An 18,352-nucleotide genomic window follows, 5' to 3' on the forward strand; every position below is an offset into this window, starting at 1 on the left:
CTATTAAACACTCTCCTTTGAGAAATCTAAGGGACAGTCTGAAACTATACGTGCAACGCCCTAAAAGTGACTTCTGTCAATCTTTCTTCTCTCGCCATGCGTCTATTCCAGGGAATAACTTAGCCATGTACTTAAAGAGCAAACCGAACATCGTTTCTTTTAAATCTGCTCTTAAAGCAAAATCTGACATTTTAGATTAAATAGCATTTAATGGTTTAAAGGGAATAAATAAAGACATTGTAAATTACATATATTAATGTCATTTTACTAATTTTATTTATTTTTAACACTACAGTCAATTAACTGTAGATTATCTTAATTGGTATTACATCTATTCTTACTTACCATAAATTCACAAGTTTGTTATTATTATTATTATTATTTCAATTTTGTAGATACACTTTACTTTGTATGTATGTAAAGGATGCATTAACTATTATTGGAGTTCACGTTGACGATCTGATGATTCTAGCAAGAAATATCACGGAAATGAGAAGTGTCAAGGACAGTCTAAAGCTGCAGTTTAAGATGAAAGATATGGGAGAACTGTATTGCTATGTCAGAGTCTGTATCGTTCAAGATCTAATGAACAAGCAAGTCTTCCTTCATCAAGGGCACTACGTCGAAAAGATGCTCGAAAAGTTTGGGAAAACAAAAGGAAAACCGATGTCTACAACTGCTGATTTGAACGTCAAGCTACAAAAGGGACATGGTTTTAGCAGACCGGTTGATTTGACATTGTATCTATCGATTCTAGGTAACCTACTTTATGCTACAATCGCAACGCTTCCAGACATCGCCCAAGCATTGGAAGTTGTATTGAAGTTTTGTGCCAATCCTACTCAAAATCATTTAACAGCAACAAAACGAATCTTCAGATATCTGAAAGCAACTGCATATTTTGGATTTAGTTACAAGAAATGTGCTGATGAAAATTTGATTGGTTACTCAGATGCAGATTGGGTGGGTGATATGGATGACCATCGTTGCGCTTCAGGAAACGTTTCCTCACTGGCATGTGGGGCAGTAAGCTGGCTAAGCAAAAACCAGGCAACAAAGGACAGAGTACGTAGCAGTCAGTACGGCCGCTCAGGAAGCAGTCTGGGTTCTAAGGTTATTGGCAGACATGGGAGAACCTCCAGAGGGACCAACTGAAATATATGAAGACAACCAAGGGGCTTTTTCGATGGTTAAGAATCCCGTGGGCCATGCCAGGACAAAGCACATCGATATACGTTACCACTTTGTTCGCGAAAGAGTACAAGACGGAGCGATCGCCTTCAAATACATGGGTACAGACGAGATGATTGCTGACATCCTTACGAAGCCTTCGCCTAAGCATCGCTTTGAGAATCTTGTTACTAAGCTAGGCATGAAGACTGTCAAATAAGTAATGTCAAAAGTAGGAGTGTTGTTATTGTGTATATTATGATTTGACCGTTGTTATTTGAATTTGATATATTTCACAGGAATTTTTAATTTAACTTACGATTGAAACAGGTGTTTCATTTTCTTGTTATTCCTACTTTCTGTTAAAAGAAAATTAGCATATATGTATGTATTTTGTTTTTCTCTCAGTTTTGTAAACGTCTTTTTCGTGTGAGCGAAATAAAGAAGTAAAAATTTTGTTTTCAATGGTGTAAATATATTATACATTAAATAGAAGCTGCCAACAGTCTGCTAGTGTTTGTATAAATCAGTACCTAGCCTACGAAATAATTTGCGATTTCTGCTAGCTTCGCTTTGTATTTGTCAGAACTATCGTCATCAGTATTATCACCATTACTATTTTTTCTTCAGGTCTAGGGCTTGGAGTTAATGCTTGTGATCCCGATAAATGTACATCGAATGGTGACAATTATTGCAAACTCTTTCGGAATTGCAGCAGTTGTCCTTATTTTTGTAGTATGGAATGCAGTGAAAAGAATTGTGAATCACAAAAATGCAAGGCTGATATTTGTGATCTGAAATGTAATGGAGGCGGATGTAAAATACAGAATTGTGAAGATCAGGTAAAAGACTGCAAAATGAATCTGGGATGTAGCGGAGTGGAGAATTGTGAACAAACTTGCGAGGCTAAAACATGTGCTATGGAATGTAACGGAGGCGGGTGTAAAAGACAGGATTGCGATCATCAGGTAGAATTATGTACAATGCACCTGGGATGTAGCGGAGTGGAGGATTGTGTACAAACTTGCGAGGCCAAAACATGTGATATGGAATGTAGCGGAGGCTGGTGTAAAAGACAGAAATGCGAAGATCAGGTAGAGTTATGCACAATGCACCTGGGATGTAGCGGAGCCGAGGGTTGTGTACAAACTTGCGAGGCCAAAACATGTGATATGGAATGTAGCGGAGGCGGGTGTAAAAGACAGGATTGCGATCATCAGGTAGAGTTATGCACAATGCACCTGCGATGCAGCGGAGCGGAGGATTGTGTACAAACTTGTGAGGCCAAAACATGTGATATGGAATGTAGCGGGAGCAGGTGTGCAAAACAGCTATGCGAAAATGGAAACGTGTGCAATATGCACTGTAATGCTGATGATTGTGCACAGAAGTGCAAAGCTACCGCATGTCACATGACTAGAACCTGGCCAATCAGTTCTCAGTATAAGCTGATATGCTCTGGAAATGGCGAATGTTGTGGAAATCTCATGTCGTCCTATGACACACCACCTCTCAATACGAGAATCTTTCATACCTGTCCTAACGAAGAAAGCTGCTCATGCACCAAATATGTAAATAGTCTCTACAGCACGATAAATTTATACACGTCGAGTGTCGTAACGTCTACTGGTATTCCACTTTTCGCAACTAAAATCTCAGCAGGACAAGGAACAGAAGCTTACAGTGAGTACAATAAGTACATTAGCTACTAAATACTTGAAGTGCTTAAGATTCTATAAATATAATAATAATTAATTGCCATACTTTAACTTCGTAGCACTTTATCGTAGCTTTCAAATTTGAGCGTTAATTTTATTTTAACAATGAGAATTTTCCTCACCTTTCTCCTATGCGGCAATCATCAAGGCAATCACTGCTCTCCATAATCTCACCATTACCATTACCAAATCATCCTTGGCAATAAAGAACTGCGAAAATGCACAGATTATTTTTTTTATCTAGCATTTGAGCTATCCGCCAAGACAGTGCGTGAAATTAGACTTGTTGGCCTCTGCAGGATGCACTGCCTCGTCGATGTTGTTTTGTTGTTGTTGTTGTTTTTTTTTTTTTTTAATGCGTCTCTGTGTATTCTATGGACTGAAACTGAAGCAATTACAGAGTACAATGATGTCAAATATTTGACCCGAAAATTGTTGAGAAACGAATTGTGATTTGCTCTTTCCCGAGTAACTCAAGGCTTTTTCAAACGAGCATTAATTAAATCATTGTACATAAGAAAGCGGGGTTCTAAGTTTACTGAAGTCAATAAAAAAACCTGGTTGTTTATGTTACTTTGTTTTCTCAACCTTTTCCTTATAGCGTTGAAATTGGCAACTTTATCACCCTCGCCAGCATCATTGCCATCATCACTAATATCTCTGTCGCCCACACTGACGGAATTGTTGTCGTATTCGTCATGGTCATCAAAATGGACAGCATCAGAAACGGTGAAAGCGTCACCAACAGCATCAATAGCAGGTAACCCATTATCATCACGTATGGGGGATTGCATATTTGTCGAACTTAGACATTTTTGCAATCAGGTTAAGTAACTTTTAAGGTTTCAAATTAACTGAGATCAATAAAAAAGCTGGCTGTTTATGTTATGTTTTTTCTTAACCTTTTCCCTTTAGCGTTAGAATTGGCAACTTTATCACCCTTACCAACATCATTGCTGTCATCGCTAATACTTCTGTCACCCACACTGACGGACTTGTTGTCGTATTCGTCATGGTCATCAAAATGGACAGCATCAGAAACGGTGAAAGCGTTACCAACAGCATCAAAAGCAGGTAACCCATTATCATCACGTATGGGGGATTGCATATTTGTCGAACTTAGACATTTTTGCAATCAGGTTAAGTAACTTTTAAGGTTTCAAATTAACTGAGATCAATAAAAAAACCTGGTTGTTTATGTTATGTTTTTTCTTAACCTTTTCCCTTTTAGCGTTAAAATTGGCAACTTTATCACCCTCGCCAACATCATTGCCGTCATCGCTAATACCTCTGTCATCCACATTGACGGAATCGTTGCCGTATTCGTCATGGTCATCAAAATGGACAGCATCAGAAACGGTGAAAGCGTCACCAATAGCATCAACAGCAGGTAACCATTATCATCACATATGGAGGATTGCATATTTGTCAAACTTAGACATTTTTGCAATTAGGTTAAGTAACTTTTAAGGTTTTGAATTAACTGAATAACTGAATACTTGGCTGTGTAGCCGCGCGATGCGGTTCCAGTGAAGGCCCACAAATTGACCCTTGCTCACCATAGAGTCTCCAGTAGCTCAGTGGTTAGAGCATTTGACTAGATCACGGAGGGTCGTGGATTCAAGTCCCATCTGGGGCTCCCATTTTTCTATTACTAAAATTGTTTCATAAATTAACTGAGATCAATAAAGAACCTGGTTGTTTATGTTATGTTTTTTCTTAACCTTTTCCCTTTAGCGTTAAAATTGGTAACTTTATCACCCTTGCCAACATCATTGCCGCCATCGCTAATACCTCTGTCATCCACATTGACGGAATCGTTGCCGTATTCGTCATGGTCATCAAAATGGACAACATCAGAAACGGCGAAAGCGTCACCAATAGCATCAACAGCAGGTAACCATTATCATCACGTTTGGAGGATTGCATATTTGTCGAACTTATACATTTTTGCAATTAGGTTCAGTAACTTTTAGGGTTTCAAATTAACTGAGGTCAATAAAAAACCTGGTTGTTTATGTTATGTTTCTTCTTAACTTTTTCCCTTTAGCGTTAAAATTGGCAACTTTATCACCCTTGCCAACATCATTGCCGTCATCGCTAATACCTCTGTCATCCACATTGACGGAATCGTTGCCGTATTCGTCATGGTCATCAAGATGGACAGCATCAGAAACGATGAAAGCGTCACCAACAGCATCAACAGCAGGTAATACATTATCATCACGTATGGAGGATTGCATATTTGTCGAACTTAGACATTTTTGCAGTTAGGTTCAGTAGCTGTTAAGGGTTTTAAGTTAAGTGAGGTCAATAAAAAACCTGGTTGTTTATGTTATGTTTTTTCTTAACCTTTTCCCTTTAGCGTTAAAATTGGCAACTTTATTACCCTCGCTAGCATCATTGCCGTTATCGCTAATATCTCTGTCATCCACATTGACGGAATTGTCGTCATATTCGTCACGGTCATCAAGATGGGAAGCATCAGAGAGAGTGAAAGCAGCACCAACAGCATCAACAATAGGTACCCCATTATCATCACCTATGAAGGATTGCCTATTTACGAACCGCCTCCCAGTTAGCTCAATGGATAGAGCGCTGGACTTATGTGCGGGAGGTCGAGGGTTCGAGTCCCGGCCGGACCATTACTCAAGGTCTTAAATCAAAAGAGAAGAATATGCTACCTTTCTATATCAAGAAATGGTTAGATTCTCTAGTCTTATCGGATAGGGTCGAATAAATGGAGGTCCCGTCTCCTGCAGGGTTAGGGTTAGGGGTAGGTGACGTTAATTTCTCACGCACGAGATTAGTGTGTGATGAATTTCCTCCCCTTGGGTGGCTGCTGGGTAGGAATTGGCCCTGAAAAGCCCCCATGGGGAGTGGTCAATGAACATATGTATGTATGTCTGTATGTATGTAGTTGTCGCACTTAGACCTTTTTGCAATTAGGTTCAGTAACTGTTAAGGACTTTTTAAGTTGGAACATTACTTTGCAACAAACGAGTCATACCATGTACTTTAAGTAGAATTTTGAGTAAATCATCTTCATTAATGTTTTCAAAATGGTCTTTCGAAATCAAGCAAGTTTGTGGTATCGTGCTTGTATTACCTTGCACAAGTAATTGGTGTTACTCTCAATAGCCGTGTTGGGAGGGGAATTTCTGATTGGGTCATTTGTTTCGACCAGCGTCTTTCTTGCAAGGTTTACAACTTAATAAAAATGTGATGCGGGAATCTTACGGATCACCATTCTTCTGACTTAAGCCATGAAGTAGAGGAACTAGAAACTGTAAAATATGTTCTAAGGTGAAAGAGTTTCTGTTAAGTGATATCATTATTCTGAGTAACGCAGGGCTAACTGTGGTTTTAGTAGATAACTATTCTTTTGTATCTAAGGGCATTTAGGTAATAAAAGGAGCCTTGCTGCAGTCATTTCTGGCGGCGCCGAAGTGATCCGTGGTCTCAACATAAACATCACTTTGGATGCTTCACTCTCATTTGACCCTGAAGCTACACATGGGGATCAATCAGGAATGAACTTTACTTGGCAGTATGGGGAGGTCACAGGGAATTACTTCAGCTTGAATTTGCGAGAGAGAGATGTATTTCCAGCTATTAACAAAACAACTATTCGTTATGTTGGAAAAGCATATGGTGACCAGATTTCCCTTAACACGGGTAATATGTCTGCTAATAAGACCTATATCGTAAGGTTGGTTGTGAGCAAAGACAATCGCAATTCAAGTGTACATCAAGTAATTCATTTGGTGGAAGGAAATCCGCTTAAAATAAATCAAAGGTTAGTACTTTGGTTTGCTTTTATTGCTACCGTAGTTGTTGGTGATTAATTTTTTCCTGAGTTTTTTGCTCTCCTTCTTGTTTCAGATGTTTTAGATTATTGGGCTTGTTTTAATTTGAAGTTATTGCTTTTATTGCTGTTACTACCGCTAAACACTAGTTTTTTGCCAGTCATAATTTCTCTCGTTGCTTGTGTTGATTGTTGTTATTTCTTAGTTGTTGTGAAAAGTATTGCCACGCCTGGTGTTTGTTGCTTTTTTGTTTTGTTTTTTTCTGTTTTGTTTTTTTGTTTTGTTTTGTTTTTTTGTTTTGTTTTGTTTTTTCTATCATAGTTTTTACTGTTTTAAGTTTTTTTTAATGTTTTCGTCGCAGTTTCTACCTCTACAGTTAGTTTTAAGTCAGTATCCGAATCTCTTGGAATGCAGAATTAGCCTTCAAGCTTTGCAATATCGCGTAGTCACTATCTGTTTGTTTTCTTTCAGTTGTTTCATAAACTGTCAACCAAAAATCAACCCCTCAGTTAAAGTTAGCGTGAAATCACATTGCCAGGGATTTCATTGCTCCAAAATATCTTCCTATGAGTGGATACTTTACGAACAAAACAGGCGAGACGCCTCAATTATGTGGCGAAGGATAAGCAACCTGCAGCTCATCACACGTACACCGTCGAATTCCAGTGACATTGTTATCAAAGAAGGTTTCTTCGTCGGTGGAAATAAATACCGCTTGGCATTATTTGTTTCAACTACGGACGGATTGTGTGGAATGAGTGCTTATGACATTTCCGTAGCTTTACCTCCTACAGGGGGGACGTGCTTGATCGCTCCGTCAAGTGGCACTTCACTGGAGACTGATATCAATCTTAGCTGTAGCAACTGGAAGAGTGAAAGTTCCCCTCTATCCTACCAAATTCAATACAGACTGGAAAACGGCCTTTTCAGTGTCTTATATCGAGGCGTTAATAATACCATAACTACCTCTTGGATACCGTCCGGCAACAGTGCAGATAACTTTACTGTAAAGTTCATTGTTACAGTGAATGACAAATTTGGCGTTTCAACCTCTCCAACTCTTTTGACATCACAGGTGGGTGGTTAGTCATTCCTGTTATGCCTCATGGAAAATGTTGCGGGAATTATCATATATAATTAGTTCCTTTTGTGTTCTATTAACTAGGGGCCAAGGAGCAAAAGTTTCTTTAAACATGCAACTAAATCAATACTTGCTTTTGACATTTTGTAGATCAAGCCATCTCAGCAAGCAAAACCAGATGATATTGCAAACTTTCTCATGGCAACTGACAACTCATTTGATGAGTTCTTCAGAAAGGGAAACCTGGAAAAAGCGGCACAAATAGCAAACGCTGTCCTTCGATCAGTTTCGCAAGAAAATTCACTGGATTTACAGTGGAGACCAGTGGTATTTTCTATCTAAATATCGAATAGCAGATTTAACTTTATTTCAAGCCCTCTCTCCAAAGATGAAGCACTAGGAAAAAGACGAACTTTTTGTAACTAAGAATGATCCCGGACCACTTTACTAGCGTTTTAAAGCAAATTGAAACATTTTTCTTTTCACTGTCTCAAAAATATTTTTGCTGACTTGTCAGTGCTGCTTTGTCTGAATTTATCAGCAAACAAGTCTTTAGATTATTGTCTCCAATAAATGATACTTTACTGTCTCAAAAATATTTTCGCTGACTTGTCAGTGCTTCTTTGTCTGAATTTATCAGCAAACAAGTCTTTAGATTATTGTCTCCAATAAATGATACTTTACGCACTTCAATTTGATTACAAGCAGGGACTTTCAATATCTGGAATGCAATATTTTAAAGTTGAAGAATTTCAGTCAGTTGAAATCGTCTACACCAATCACACACTTACAAAGATATCATTTCGATGGGTTGTAAGAGGCAAAATGGTGACCTGATACGGTGCATCTAAGTATATCTATAGCAGCATACCTTTAATATAAGCCTCTAATGTTATACTCAATCTCTTCAACTGATTCTTACCTTATCAGAATAATGTTCTCACATAGGTGTTTACTTTTATTCAAGGTCATAAACTCCATCATTGGAAAAATTGAATCTTTGAAAGTGAAAACTATTTTCGAGCTACTTCAGAGTTCCTCCGTGATTGGCTCTGCTCTTCAGGCTATGGACACGGTGTCTCTCGAGTCACTAGTAAGTTAGGCAGTATCAATTTGGGTGAGAAATGAGTAAGAGAGCGACCCATACTCTGAAAAACTGTTTGGCTTCATTGGTTCTTGACGTGGAGTTTTGTTTTTAATACACATATCATGGCTTTATTGAGCCAATTTAAAATGACCTTTTATCAGCTCTGCTAAGAGTAAACACCAAGTAAACGTAATTTCACGGTGTAAGAAACAACTTCCCAGGAAAAAAAAAACAAATCACCAAGCAACAACGAAATCAACAATAAGAAATTTAGCAAACAAAAAAGTTAGTGTCGGTCGAATGACGACTTGTGATTTTTTGTTACCCACCCTGTAAAAGCTTCGCAATTAATCTATAATTTTTAAGTGCATGAAATTTTTCATGGCAAATCATATTTCCGAGAGCTCAAGGAAAAAATCTCAAAGTAAACGTTCTCAGCACATTATTGATTCATGCACTCGACAGAATATCTCCTTGTCTGCTATCCGTTCAATGACGTCACTCCTATGGTCCCTCGCCAAATCCAAGGACGAAGTAGACATACCACTGATAACCAAATCAGCGAGAAACCTGGCTTTGTGTGTAAATATCGTGCTGAAGACAGCAGCAGTTATTGCAATCAAAGATTTAGACAAGTCACGTTTTCAAGAACAGGTACTATTATAGATGGTCTCAAAAATTATGTCTAAAATTACTCACTTGTTTAACTAATTCAACTTGTCTTGTTTAACTTCTTATTGGTTTTGAGTATTTTACAATCCGAAATCTGTTTTAGTTTCCTTGTTTTTTTTTCTTTTACCTGTGTGACTACTTTGAATTGTAGGGTAAGATGTTGGTAAAGATTTCGATGAAGATCCTCGAAAAAATTGCAGACTCGGTGTTGGCCGCGACAGTTCCTGATGAAAAACCGATACCCATCAGTGCAGGACAATTGTCCATGATACTAGGAAGATATACCCTAGACAGACTCTCAGGGCTTGAAATAAGAACAGGAAAAGACCGGGTTATCTTACCGTCTGAGAGCCACTTGCTTGTCTCAGGAGTTAGTAAAACAAGTTTTGTAGATGTTCAGGTAAGTCTTCCCCTCCAAATACGAATCTTGCACATAAATCTTGATGTGACCACACAAATTTCGTTTCATTGCTTACCATTTTCATTTTTCTTTATCAATTTTCATTTTCCAGTTTACTTCAGTTTCGTGACTGGTCAAAAAAAGCCTTGTTTATTTTTTTCTAATTCTTCTTTTTAGATGCTGTCGTTCTCTTTCAACCCTTATACTTGGGACGACACAAAGGAACGAGTTGACTCTGAGGTTCTGTCCTTGCAGCTGAAAGACAACAAAAACAAGCTGATTAAAGTATCAAATCTCTCAGAAGACATTATCATCATTATACCTTTGAAACCTCAACAAGATTTTACAGAGAAGCGATGGTACTTCACAAGGAGTGACGATCTACGTATCCACGTGATAAATGTCAAGTATGAAAATACTCTGCTGATGCTAGATGTCAAACCCCAAAAACCAACCGTACATCTGTTTGCTTACATACGTTTTGGTCAGCGGCCAACAGTTGAAGACTACGACCTCAATGCCACTATATCTCATAACGAAAAATGCGTTTGGATGTTAAGCACGGATGGGAAGAGTGAAGGACAAACGGGCTGCTCTTTGAATCCTCTTGCGCCAATAAAAGTTATGGCTAAGCGTCCTGGAAAGTACTTTCTTGGCCTCAAAAATTACAATGCCACAACTAACACGTTTCACAAAAGGGAGAAAAGATCTTGTTTTGGAGGAAGGCGACGCAAGCGCTCCTGCATCGAAGTCAAAGATCCACCAGCCACCCCACCCCAGAGTAAAAATGTCTCTGTGATACCAGTTTATGATTCCACAACAGATAAGAACTATACTCTAAAGGTTTCCTCAGGAAGTTGTGTATACTGGTCTGAGAAACTTGAGATGTGGATAGCTTCTGGTTGTCAGGTGAGTGTAAAGTTAACTAAGATTCTACCTCATCATAGTCTACGTCACAAAGGAATCACGTGAGATTGCGCGAGCAAGCCAGGTCAGTGTGCAGTAAGCTTTCGGTTATGGCGAACGCAGACGTGAATGAGATGAATGACAAAGACGGCAAATCTCTCTCTAGAGGAGAAGAAGACGAAAATGCATTGTTAGCCGACGACGGAAATGATCATGACACCACCGGTGCTCATGTTATCGCTCCCAATAAACTATGGGAAGCTATTCAAGGACTGCAAAAGAAAGTTGATCTTTTGCTGGGAACGTCAACATGTATTACCGATGCTTCATTAAAGCGGAAAGTACCACAAACGTCCAAGGAAGAGTCAAAAATTGACTCAAACTCCCAACCGGGACCCTCAAAAAAGAAAGCTAGAAAAGCTTTGTCTGATTCCGATGACGCATCGGACGACTCAAACAGCGACGAAGTTAAATATAAATGAACATCTGGCGAATCTTATTAATAAGAGATTTGCTGGTAAACTCAAAGAAGCGGAGCTTAAAGAAAAAACTAGAATTGTATGTCCGATCCGGCAACTGCGAAAAATTGAGAGTGCCCCTCGTGAACCACGAACTATGGGGTAAGCTCGAACCACCGGTCAAATCACAAGACTTGTGCCTCGCAAATGTCCAACAGACTGTTGTGAAAGCCACCACTGCGCTTTCAGAGGCAATTGAGGAGAAAAGTAAAGTTAAAGGGAAGATGGATGAAAAACTTAAAATCATTTCCTCTTTGACCGATTTCGCTTGCGCCGCTGGGACACGCAACTTATCAGCTTTCATTACGGCGACGGGATATTAAGAGACCCTCCATAAACAAGGAGCTCCGTGCCCTTTGCAATCAGCAAATCCCAGTTACGGATTTCCTCTTTGGAGATGATGTACAAAACAGTTTAAAAACAATAAAAGAGTACAACAAAATTGCTAGCTCTGTCACCTAAGGGCGTGATTACAAGCAAGGTTATTCAGGAACTGGACATCAAAGGCCCCGTAATAGCAAGCCTTTTTTAGGGTATCGCAAGAGCTACAACACGTTCAAAAAGAAACCATGGGCCTCAAACCAGAAGAAAGAGGACTCCAAGGGAGCCTAAATTCCACATTGCGAACAGTCATTCATGATGTAAGTAAATTTGAAACCCTATTTCCAGTTATCATTACAGGTTTAGAGCAAAGTGTGAAATTCCTTAAAGCAGGTAACCTTACTAGTTTCCTTTCCAACTAGAGAACTATTACATCTGATCGTGAAATTTTACATAAGATAACTGGTGCAACCATTGACCTTAAATACCTGCCAGTCCAACATAGGCCACCGGCCATTCGAGAGTTCTCAGATACTGAGTCACAAATAATTGAGACTGAGATCGCAAAGTTTTTAAACAAAGGTGTGGTTGTCAGAACTGACCGGGAAACTGGTGATTTTATCTCCCCCATATTTCTGAGGGAAAAGAAAGATGGATCACACCGTATGATTTTAAATCTTAAAGCACTCAACAAGAGCATTGTTTATCACCATTTCAAAATGGATACTCTTAGTTCAGTGTTTAAACTTGTGCGACCAAATTGTTTCATGGCCACTATTGACCTCAGGGATGCCTACTACTCTGTGACAGTATCGGAGAAGCACCAAAAAAAATCTCAAATTTCACTGGAAAAGAAACTTCTACAAGTTTACTTCTTTTCCTAATGGGCTATGTTTTTGCCCTAGGAAATTTACAAAGCTCATAAAGCCAGTCCACTCTTGTCTTAGGTTACAAAGCCACATCTTGGCAGCTTATATTGATGACAATTACATTCAGGGTGATACTTATACCGAATGTCTAACTACAGTCACGTGCCCACCCAACATATATATTTTCATACAGGACAAATTTATATATTTTACTTGTCCCATCCTATCCTTTTTCCTGTGCTCATTCACTGTTGAATACTGACCTGGCTTGCGCGCGCAATCTCACGTGACTCCTCTGTTCCTGACTATGACTCGGTAGAATTCACATCAAACTTCAACTTACAGGTAAGCCTCGTTTAATCTTTAAATCTTCAGGCAACTTTTCTTTTATGATTTAGCCTTGTATTGAACATAATTCAGATGCTTCCAGCATTACTGAATAACTTTGCAGAGATAATTATGGTGTTTTGATATTCTACTTTCAATTAACTATCCATTTAACACAAACTCGACCAAAACGATGCCCAAACTGTGTCAAATAAAGGGATTAAGGATCTACTATTTTTAGAATTCTGATCAATTTGATAATTAACCACGGTCAAGCGGTCCCTTTGAACGAGCAATGTGAGATTATTAATAACAGCCGAAGTTATTTCATAAATCACATCACTACTTCCATTTTCTTTGTTTATGATTCCAGATTTTGGCAGCAACCGACGAATTTATAAATTGCAGTTGTAACCATTTGACGTCTTTTGGGGGAAGTCTTTTGGTTAAACCCAATCCTATTGACTTCGACAAGGTTCTACTGCAGTTCCAGCGGTTATCCGAAACTGGAAATATCACAGTTATTGTGGCCATTACAGTGGTTTCTTTATGTTATATAACTGTGCTTGTTATCGTGAGGAACGCCGACAAGGAAGACGCAAGAAATGTAAGAGTGGAATGTGTTTTGACCATTCTTTCAATGGTATATTTTTCCATTTTTAGCTCAAATTCACAACCTTTTCAAATTGCTACTTTTTTTTTTCCGATTTATATAGATATAACATATCCGCGAAAATTATTTCAGGGTTTTAAATGAGGCGAATAGAATTTTGGGGGGCTCTGCATTTTTTTTTTTTTTTTTTCTTAAAAGGAAGTCAGAGGTGAAATAATCAACTATTCATTCACGTAATGCTGGTGTTAAAAAAAGTGATTTTTTTCTCTTTTCGCGAAGGGATTACCGATCAGCCTTCCATCCTCTCCCAATTGTACACATGAGTACGAGATAGTGGTTACTACGGGGGTATGGAAAAATTCTGGTACAACTGCTCAAATTGCTATGGAGATTTACGGATCTGGTGGAAAGAGCGGTGTTTTTCAACTCAGCCAAGAAGAGCCTTGTGTCACCAATACATTATTCTCTCGAGGTAATTCGGATGTGTTTATATTTAATGCTAACAAATCACTAGGTACGATTCAAGGAGTGAAGATCAGTCATAACAATTTTGGAGATAGTCCTTCGTGGTTTCTAGAGGAAATTCGGATTCGGGACGCACAATCTAACCGGTCGTGGAAATTTACGGTCAGTCAGTGGTTTGCTCTTGAGCGGGGAGACGGGCGCATCGAGCGAACATTCGACTTAACTGCAACTCAAATGGATTTAGGTAGCGAGGTTGCAAGACTTTGGCGACGAGGCCTCACAGAGTGGCATATTTGGGTTTCAGTCGCAGCGAAACTAAGAAGAAGCCGCTTTACAAGAGTACAGCGGCTTTCTTGCTGCCTTTCGGTGCTTTTGACATCCATGTTTGCTAACGCGATGTTCTACAAGTTACCAGGAAGATATGAGCAGCCTATCCAAGTTGGACCACTGAGAATGTCGTGGAGACAAGTAGTGACTGGCATTGAAAGCGCACTAGTCGTGGCACCCATAAACATTGTCATAGTATCGCTGTTTCGGAAAGGAGCTGAAAAGTCTGCCACGAACAATGGCTATTGTTCTAAAGGTACCCTGATCACTGGTATTGCTTGGCTCTTGTTGTTCTGCTCTTGTACTTTTTCCGCTTCGTTTTCAATATTCTACAGTCTGATTTGGGAAAAAAGTGTCAGTGAGCAGTGGTTGTCTTCAATGCTGATCTCGTTCGCGCAGGACGTGACAATCAAGGAACCAGTAAAAGTGTTTTTTACAGCTCTACTGCTGGCAGGTATTTTGAAATTAAAGGCAAAAAGATCAAAAATACATACCTACGAAAATTCTCATTTCTCCAAAAGTGTACGCTCAAAACAAAGATTTTGGACGCTGAAATTATCAGAGGTGGAAAAGATGAGGAAACGCCAGACCAGGAAACAGAACCTGTCACATTACTTCACAGAACTGGTTATCTATTTAGTTTTCGTTTTCTTGTTGATGATAGTGTGCTATGGAAACAGAAATGACCATCGTTACCTGATGACGAGATCAATCCAAGATGGTCTACCAAACCTCAACAAAGTGAGTAAATGTTATTTGGTTGGGAAAAATCATGTTCCGAAATTCTCGTGCTTAATTCCCCAGAGAGTTTTCATTACTAAGGCTATCGAGTATAAGAAGGAATATTGTAAGATGCGGACCAGCTCATGATCAAAACATGGAAAAAAAAATTGCTTATAATCGTTTTAGGGATTAGCTGAGGCATTTTCTTGTCTTTTGATTGGTGTTTTGAGCAAGAAATTTGGAGACAGGGGTGAATCCCTAGTGTGTGTGCCCCAACATAAAACATCGCCTGAAACTCGAAACGAAATTAAAGTTATGATACTGAAAGAGGAGGTGTTGCGAAGTGAAATGCACCCGTAGGATTGCTGATTTAAAACGGAAGTATAGATAATAACTCGAATGGATGATTTCAATTTAAAGTCTATGTTTTACTTTACTCTCAAAATATTCTTTAACCCGATGATCTTGTGTTAACTCAGGTGGCAAACAATAGAATATATTGGAGCTGGTTACAGAATATTTTCCTTCCCGGAGTGTTTTCCGGCAGATGGTACAACGGTCAAGAGGAGAAGCAAACAATGTACATTGGTAATAAACACTCTCTTCTTGTAGGAATGGCTCGAGTAAGGCAACTCAGAGTGAAATCGAGTAAGTTTTTCATTTAATTTTCTGTCTTTCAATAAAAGGGCTTTTAATTTCCACAAGCCATTTTAACTCTTATGGTCATGCATATGCCTTTGAGTCTGAAAGAGAAGCGAATGGTGTCCAAACTGAGATATAAATGACGATAATTTATTCCATTCTCTGAATGAAAAATATGCTACAGCAGAGAAAATGTTTTTGTTATCGATCATTTTATCTGTTACTGTTTAAAAGAGTACTTTGTTTATTAAAGTTAAAGTTGGGTTTAAATGGACGGCGTTCTTCCACCCCCTTAGGCAAACGCGACTTTAACGTGTTCTACAAAGAGCTTCCTTTCACTGTATAAGAGAAATATAATAATATGTGTCTGCTTAATACTTTGAAATGTGAAATACCATTGATAGAAATGCATCCGTTAACAAACTACCTGAACTGGTTTATTATTTGCCAAAATTGCAGGCCAATGTCAAGTGGTAAGATACATGGATGGATTATTCCAAGAATGCTTCGAAGGATACTCAGCAAAGAACGAAGACAAGACCGCGTACAATAAACCAGGCTGGAGGCCTGTGAACAATGTTACGAGAACTGTCGAGTTACTACAGCTTTGCCCAAAGCCCTGGCGTTATCAAAATGCTGAGGAAACAGAGAATGTACCCAAATGGGGACAGTTGTCATTTTACCACGGTGGAGGGTTTGTTGCAGACCTCGGGTACGGGAACCATACTGGATTCAGCATTATAGCAAATTTGCAAAACAACGGCTGGCTTGACAGGCAAACAAGAGTTGTCCTCGCCGAGTTTTCTACTTTTAATCCAACAGTAAATATTTTAGGCATTGCCACATACTTATACGAAATTGATGCATCTAGTATGAAAGTAGCCTCCGTGCAAACTGATATTCTTTCCCTTTATGATACGGACACAGCCTCGCACCAGTTTTATTTGATTTGCATGTTTTTATTTACTGTATTTGTTTTTCTGTATTCCGGAAGAGAAGGCTTTAGGCTTTTTAAACATCGCTCTCGATACTTCAAGTCCTTGTGGAATTGGGTCGAGATATTCCAAATTGTCTTCTCTCTGTTGGCCGTGGTGATGTACATAACACGACAAGGTAAAGTAAATTCGACGATGAGGAAACTGAAAGAAAACATTTATGCAAATGTAAGTTTTCAAGAGGCTATCACTTTTCATGAAATAGAAAATTCCGTAGTTGGAATCCTTATGTTTATAGTCACCACAAAACTCTTGCGGATTATTCGCTTTAATAATTATGTTGCTATTTTTTTAAAAACATTGAAGAAATCTTCGCGATCTCTTTCTTCCTTTAGCGTTGTTTTAGTGACTTCATTTATGGCATTTTTGCACTTCGGCGTCTTGATGTTTGGCTCTGTATCTGAGCGTTACTCTTCGGTGTTAAAAGGAGCTTACTTCCAAATCGAGCTCACTCTTGGACGAGTAAAAGCCAGACCAATTAATGAACTAGCGGAGGCAAATAACATATACGCCAAAATATTCGCTTTCCTAATACTTTTCACTCTTACCATCCTCTGCATGAACTTTTTTATCGGCATGATAAATGATGCTCTTTTAGAGGCAAAGAGCAACGGGAACGAAAGTGAGCTGTATGAACTTAGTGATGAAGATCTATGCTCGAGCTCAAAAGAAAGGAGAGAGTTTTTCGATGCAATCTGTAAAACACTTAAACAGTGTAGAGCATCCCAAACTTGGGCAAAAGAGGAGAAAAAAGAATTAGGAAACGTTGGCACTCATTTCATGAAGAGTCCAAAACTCAACTTTGATTTGATAAGTCAGGCTATAGTAGCTCTGAGAAAGAAGATAACCAGAGAAAAAATAAATGAACATCGATACAGCCCAAGGAGACAATCACCCTTTGACAAGATAAGCAGTACGTTAAAATCCGCGAAATATGAAAGCATTAACAAATGCGGCAAAGGTAAAGCAAAAAAGAAAGTAAGATTCCAAGAGGATGTTGTTAAGTCTTCCTTTGGAAAACTACGTAGAAGAAAACATGACCTGTTTCAACGGCTGGAGAGAATTGTTTCCGGGTTCTCACAAGAGGACGAAGAATTTCATGTTTTATTAAAAACAGCAGTGGCTCAGAATTACTGTGTTGAGAGAGAATACTAGGAGATGACAAAAGGATAAAAAAAACATTTTATTCCAAATTAACGTGAAAGACAGATACTATGTACTGTCAGTATATAGAAGCTCGCACACACAAAGATGTAGCTGGAATTTGCCTATCGTAATAGCTAATGAAGGATTGTGTCAAGTACGAAAACAAAAACAAACAAAGAAAACAAAACAAAATAATCTTGGTTTTTTAAGAGGAAGTATTTGTATTCACCTCTTCTATGAGTAACGTATTGATTGTTCAAAGAAATTTCATCTACTTAACTGCAAAAATTTAATCTTAATTATTAAAAAAGTGCTGTACCTAGGAAGTTAAGTGCTGTTATTCTTATCTACAGCTTTGCAAAGGTTTGGAATTTGTATTGCCCTCGAGTGTGCTTATCCCGCCCTTCTTATCCCTACTCCAGCCTTCTTCTGCAAGCCTCGTGGCCAGTTTTTATGACATAAAGCGACTTGGAGAATCCACTCTTTCCCCGGAAGGTACTCCCCATCCCACCAGCCAATCTGCTTGCAAATACCACAGACATCCCAGATTCCTCGTGTGATCT

The 18,352-nt window shown here is 38.8% G+C and overlaps 1 protein-coding gene across 1 annotated transcript; it reads left to right on the plus strand.

Annotated features, from left to right (window-relative positions):
• Positions 1-1,186: 1,186 nt before the first annotated feature.
• Positions 1,187-18,060, plus strand: LOC111345303 (polycystin-1-like protein 2). Its single transcript, XM_088749200.1, has 19 exons — positions 1,187-1,370; positions 1,801-2,866; positions 3,490-3,648; positions 3,804-3,962; positions 4,120-4,278; positions 4,626-4,784; positions 4,939-5,097; positions 5,254-5,465; positions 6,285-6,643; positions 7,059-7,772; positions 7,929-8,105; positions 8,746-8,871; positions 9,331-9,519; positions 9,689-9,937; positions 10,115-10,846; positions 13,252-13,485; positions 13,771-15,024; positions 15,486-15,654; positions 16,108-18,060. Exons 1-19 carry the CDS (start codon positions 1,187-1,189, stop codon positions 17,796-17,798), a joined length of 8,151 nt encoding a protein of 2,716 aa, XP_088605326.1. The 3' UTR covers positions 17,799-18,060.
• The last annotated feature ends 292 nt before the right edge of the window (positions 18,061-18,352 follow it).

The sequence above is a fragment of the Stylophora pistillata genome, chromosome 2, assembly GCF_964205215.1.
Source record: "Stylophora pistillata chromosome 2, jaStyPist1.2, whole genome shotgun sequence".
In the NCBI taxonomy this organism is placed as follows: domain Eukaryota; kingdom Metazoa; phylum Cnidaria; class Anthozoa; order Scleractinia; family Pocilloporidae; genus Stylophora; species Stylophora pistillata.

Excerpts from the sequence above, each read along its gene's own strand:
- LOC111345303 (XM_088749200.1), top strand. The coding sequence starts at position 1,187 with ATGGTTAAGAATCCCGTGGGCCATGCCAGGACAAAGCACATCGATATA. Across the intron at positions 3,963-4,119 it reads ACCAACAGCATCAAAAGCAG|CGTTAAAATTGGCAACTTTA; the intron begins GTAACCCATTAT and ends TTTCCCTTTTAG. Across the intron at positions 13,486-13,770 it reads ACAAGGAAGACGCAAGAAAT|GGATTACCGATCAGCCTTCC; the intron begins GTAAGAGTGGAA and ends CTTTTCGCGAAG.